Source organism: Quercus robur, chromosome 2, assembly GCF_932294415.1.
Source record: "Quercus robur chromosome 2, dhQueRobu3.1, whole genome shotgun sequence".
In the NCBI taxonomy this organism is placed as follows: Eukaryota; Viridiplantae; Streptophyta; class Magnoliopsida; order Fagales; family Fagaceae; genus Quercus; species Quercus robur.
Genome location: NC_065535.1, coordinates 96,754,862 through 96,760,331, shown reverse-complemented (window position 1 = coordinate 96,760,331; position 5,470 = coordinate 96,754,862). Strand labels below are relative to the sequence as shown.

The 5,470-nt window shown below is 36.4% G+C and overlaps 1 protein-coding gene across 1 annotated transcript in view; it reads left to right on the top strand.

Moving 5' to 3' along the window:
- Nucleotides 1-2,979: 2,979 nt before the first annotated feature.
- The window catches only part of LOC126716075 (glycosyltransferase BC10), a 4,586-nt gene continuing 2,095 nt past the window's right edge, over nucleotides 2,980-5,470 (top strand). The window contains exon 1 of the mRNA XM_050417035.1: nucleotides 2,980-4,133. Within this exon, the coding sequence (XP_050272992.1) occupies nucleotides 3,597-4,133 (537 nt within the window). The 5' untranslated portion in view covers nucleotides 2,980-3,596. The remainder of the gene's footprint in view (nucleotides 4,134-5,470) is intronic.

Sequence of the window (5,470 nt, the reverse complement as noted above, 5' to 3'; positions counted from 1 at the left end):
ACTCACATGCAAATCTTAGCAGCTGAAGCCCATGTGAGCTATCAAGTCAAGTTTCAGCACAACCTGACAACTGGAGCCCATTATCATCAGTTCTAGCTTGTCAAATCAGATCAAAAGAGGACACATGTCCAATAGGGGTTAAATCTTTCCTTGCCAAGCTGATTTTCATCATTTTTCATGTGACACAAAGCTAGGATGACATGACGTAAAGCTGGGAAGTTTCAGCCAGCTATCTTCCCTTTCTTCTCCAACCCATTTGGTCAAGGACTAAGGGCAGCCATAACCAGACCATGAAAGCTTCTAAAATAACTTGAAAATAGCTCATTATCATGCCAAAACGTGTAATTTCTGGTTCATGGACCAAGCACATGAATCCAAATGGGGAAACTTAGAGAAATGTGGTTTGGAGGGCACCAAAGGGGTCTCTAGCAGAGTTTCCAGCAAAGGATTCTAAGATTGATACTTGGCTTGGGGTGATGCAATCTGCCTTAGAGAGCTCTGATTCTAGCAGCAGCAAAACCAAGATCATTAGCCTAATATATACTCTAATCCCATCAACTGAGGTCAATCAGCATTTAATGCTAAGTCAGAACTCCAGCTGCCATTACCCAAAACAACAAAGAACATTCTAAAGCTGAACTTACCACTCTTGACCAAATCCTAGGAATGAATCTCCAAGGATTTTCTTGAAGATTGAGGATGATTTAGCAGAGATTATTTGCTAATTACCCCCTCAAACTCAACTATAAATGAAACTCTCCACTAATACTTCAACACAGACCAATAGACACACTAATAGAGAAGAACTCTGCCTTAAACTTCTCTGTTATCTCCATCTCTAATCTTCTTTAAGTACTTAGTGAGGCTTTGAGTCTCTAAACTCTTAGTTTCAAACTTAGAAACTGAGTTCTTCAACCCCTAGCTCACAAATACTCCCCACATCTCCACTTATAAGCTCTTATTTATCCCCAGTAGTTTTACTAAACACTCTCTCTCACTACTCATACTATCCAAAATAACCCTTACTATTCACTACATATACTATATCAATGAGCATACCCTGGCATCATGATGATCTTGCCACGCTAGCTGGAATCTCTCTCTCTCCCTTCATCTCACACTAAGTTTCTTTATTATTTGTTATAATGAAGCCCATGGTGTTTGTTTATTCATTTACTATTGAAGGCTATGATGTAATTGTCACTATAGAATTTTTCTCTCATATTATTGTATTAGAGGACTCTTCTCCATAACCAGTGGATGATAATTCTGAAGATGCAGATACTTTCCTTAATCTGTAAAATAATTAATGGCGGGAAGTTCATTATGCTTTGTTTCATTTTACCGTTGGAATATTTACTGCTAAATTATTTTACTGTTAGGCTATTTCTTTATTGCAGTATACTTTTATTGTGCTAACGTGTCTGCTGTAGGAAGTGTTTTTTGGGGCCATCTCATAACCCATGTCAGTCCCATCCTAAGCCCGAGGCATAAAATAAGACGAATTTTTCAAATTTTCACCAATAACCTTTGGACTGTACTTCAAGCCCATCATCGAATTTCGATCTAGACCCCTAACCCAATATAAATCTCATTTGTTGGAAGGAATACTTTTCCACCCCGACAAATGGTAAATCTATAAAATGAAAAAGAGTTGACTTTAGTTAGGCCAAAGTTGGATTATAGTATTCTTCTATGCAATAAGTATTTGCAGTGCTTGAAATTTAAAAATATGAATTTCTATAAATATATTGGATATTATGATCTATTACATAAATGTCATCGAAAATGACAACATGTTATCTGAATCTCTGTGCCATTTGGCCTGAAGTCCTTAAAACAATTATCACAAAGCCTATAAATCTATAATGCTCGTCGCCATCACATAACACATACATGATACAACCCCAGTTCCCACCTCCCATGGACAGGTTCATAGGTAAAATCTATTTATATATATATATATATATATATATATTTGAGGGAAAGGTATATTCTATTTAAGTCTAACAGTTAGCACCTAGCTTAGTTAAAACTTAAAACCAACGGTCCAATAGTGTTTATATTATAATCCACTTTTTGTAAATATAAAACTATACATTATACCATATGTCTCCTTCCCTCCTCCTTCCAAGAAAAAAAAAAAAAAAAAAAAAAAAAAGTAGAAGAAGAAGACCAACTGACCAACTAATAGTATACAAACCAATCAGCTAATACCATATTGGATGTTTCATCCAAGAAAAAAAAAGTGTATTAATTGATAAAACTTAAAAACAATGTGGTAATCGCAATCATACAAAAAATTAAATTTCCTAATTAGATACAAACTCATAATTGCATTAAAATGAATTGTCCTTAAACATGATAACACTCTTTGTTACTATATTATATCTAAGTTTAACACCCTCTATTACTATATTATATCTAAGTTTTACCCTATTGTATGATGTCTATAAAAATATTAAAAAAATTATATCATAATAATTATATATTATTATATATCTACCTATATAAAAACTCAATTTGTAACTTAATAATATTCTTTTCCGTTCCAAATGGTTGGTCTTCTATTTATTTATTATTTTGTAATATCTCAACATGTAGATCTTTTCAAAAAGTCAATAAACAAATTGAGCCATGAATATTAAATAATAGTTCCAGTTAATGAGTATTCCAAAACTCTTACCATATCTCACTTTAATAGATCAATCATCTTATGGTGTGCTCAGTTTTCATATATATTAAATATAAAATAAAACTTATATATATTAATATGTTCGGTTTTCTTAAAAATAGAACCGCAAACTACACTGCACCGCACCACACAAATTGTGCCATGAGTAAGTGCAATTTTTGCACATCCGCGGTTCCACAAAACCACATTTTGCTATTAGTTCTGTTTAGGTGCGGTTGAAGTGGTTTTTTGTACATACTTGCGAGCCCCTTATTTTTCAGTTATTAAAAAAAAAAAAAAAAAACACATTTGTGTCATGGACGGTAATTTTAGCAAAGATCCTATGAGATGTGTGTTGTTGTGTAACACTGGTCGGTGATTCTGGTTCTTTGCTTTCCGTGTGCCATTTCTTGCACTCGCAGTTTGCTCTTTGCTCTCTCTCTCTCTCTCTCTGTCTTTCGCTTTCTCTCTCCAAATCTCCCACTTTGTTTTCTATCAAACACACACGATTCATTCAACATCGTCAACTACCCCACTTCTCTCTCTCCCTCTCCGAATAATCCGAAACGCCTTTTTCTGTCAAACTCCCCCCGCGAAACGTTTCGTTCCTCATTTCCTTCTCACCTCCACCTCCTCGCCTCTTCATCACCACTCTTATCGCGTTTCGACTGTCACTCTGATCTAAAAAAACGTTTCGTCCTTCATTCTCACCTCCCCCCACTTTTCCACAACCCTGGTTCTTCAATTCTCCCACAGATCCCATTTCTTCAAAATCAATTCCCATCTCTCTCATAAATTTCCCAACTTTGAAATTCAATCCTTTTTTTTTCCAAGATTTCAAATTCAAATTCAAGAAAACAAAAAAAACTCACACAGATATATTGGTTTTCTTCTTTGTCTCAATGATTTGATTGAATCAGCAATGGCTCGTTGGTACAACAAAGACGAAACAACAACAACAACAGAGAAAAACTTCACATGTTTACACAAACTAGTACAAATCCTCTCGTTCCTCGTAGTTTTCGTGGCCGGAATCGTGATCGGATTGGTGACAACCTCGAACATAAACCGCCACTTCATCAACAACCGCCAATCCTTCTCTTCTTCCTTCGTGCCTGTCCGCAAATCATGCGACAACAACAATGTTAACGAGGAGTGTTTTTGTGGGAGCTTGAAGGGGTATTTGAGGACCAAAAACGTGAGTCATTCGATGTCGGATGAGGAGTTGCTGTGGAGAGCTTCCTTGATGCCCAAGAAAGAGGAGTACCCTTACAAGAGAGTCCCTAAAGTGGCTTTCATGTTCTTGACTAGAGGGCCCTTACCCATGTTGCCTTTGTGGGAGAAGTTCTTTGATGGACAGGATCCAGACTTGTTCTCCGTTTATGTCCATGCTCCTCCCGGGTTTGACCTCAATGTGTCTAAGGATTCGCCTTTTTATCATCGGGAAATCCCCAGCAAGGTCTGTAGTTTGGTACTTGGCTTTGTTTTATTGTTGTTTATGTTATGTTGTGTTGCTTTATGTTAGTTGTAATGTTTAATAGTTGAGTTTTGTTTTTTGGTGTTAGTTGAGGTGTTATTGTAATGTGGTTTGGTTTAGTTTGATGTAGAAGTTGGTGGGGTTTGACAGTGATGAGATTGCTGGCTTTTGAAGTTGCTTTAGGTATGGGAAATCTATAGGGTTGGAAATGGAATCATTGATTCTTGGATTTAAGGATGGAAGTAGAAAACATGAAACTTGTCTATGTATTTCTTATAGGATCATGAAAGCTTTTGCAAGTAAAAAAATTGGGGAAAAAGAAAGTGATTTCGGATTTGTCTTGCGATTAAATCGATTTAGAGAGTTCATGAGATTGGAATTGATTGGGGGCCATAAAAGCAGGACAAGTTATCTATCAGGAAAAGGAATGTCAAGAGAAGCTTATATTTGATGTGGTTTATGGCATGGAAATATGGGGTACGTTTAGTAATATGAAGCCTATATTGAATTGTTGCTTAAAAAAGTCATCTTTTACTGCTATTTGTTGGTCATAAAGCTTGACAAAGGATGAATGAAATAGTAGGGTTGGGGGGGGGGGGGGGGGGGGGGTTGGTGGGCTATGCAAAGTACTAAAATTCAGTTTTTTAAGACTGAGGATTAACAGTTAGCAATGGTTAATTATTGAACGAAATAGGATGCCTCCAACTGCTTCTGGTGTGCGGGGATGGTCAATTATTGATATTGAAAGCTGAAGTTGGACATCTGATTCTGAAGTATTATGTGGTGGTTGAGTTTCCTTCAATCCTGTAAAAAATGTTTCTTTACAGTTGCTAAGTGCATTGGAGAAACCTTAAGTGTGGTAGATAATAATGGTAGGGATTTGGAATAGAAAGTTAAACTTCCAAGGAAATGACATGCTGAGTGGACAATCATGGTAGAAGTGCTTGGCTTGAGATTGAAACTGAGTGTGTTGCTGAAACCAGAAGATTTGTGACAATAAATTGGAGGGCACTGATTTGCATAATTAGACATCGACAAAGAATGCCAATGCCATCCATGTGGAGAAGATTTAGAGCAAATTGAATTGTACAAATATGGAGAAGTCATTTTTCAAATCAACGTATATATTAAGGTTCAAGGCAGCATCAGCACAAATTGATGTTACCATATGTCAGAGTCCAGGCAGAGTGTTGGACTACCCATGCAAGCTTTAATAAAAAATATACTGGGTGATCACTTGGACTAAAAACTGTCATTCTCTAGATACCATTTGATACCTAGGAATGAAGGTATGCAGTAAGTTGTTTGGGAGCCTTGGT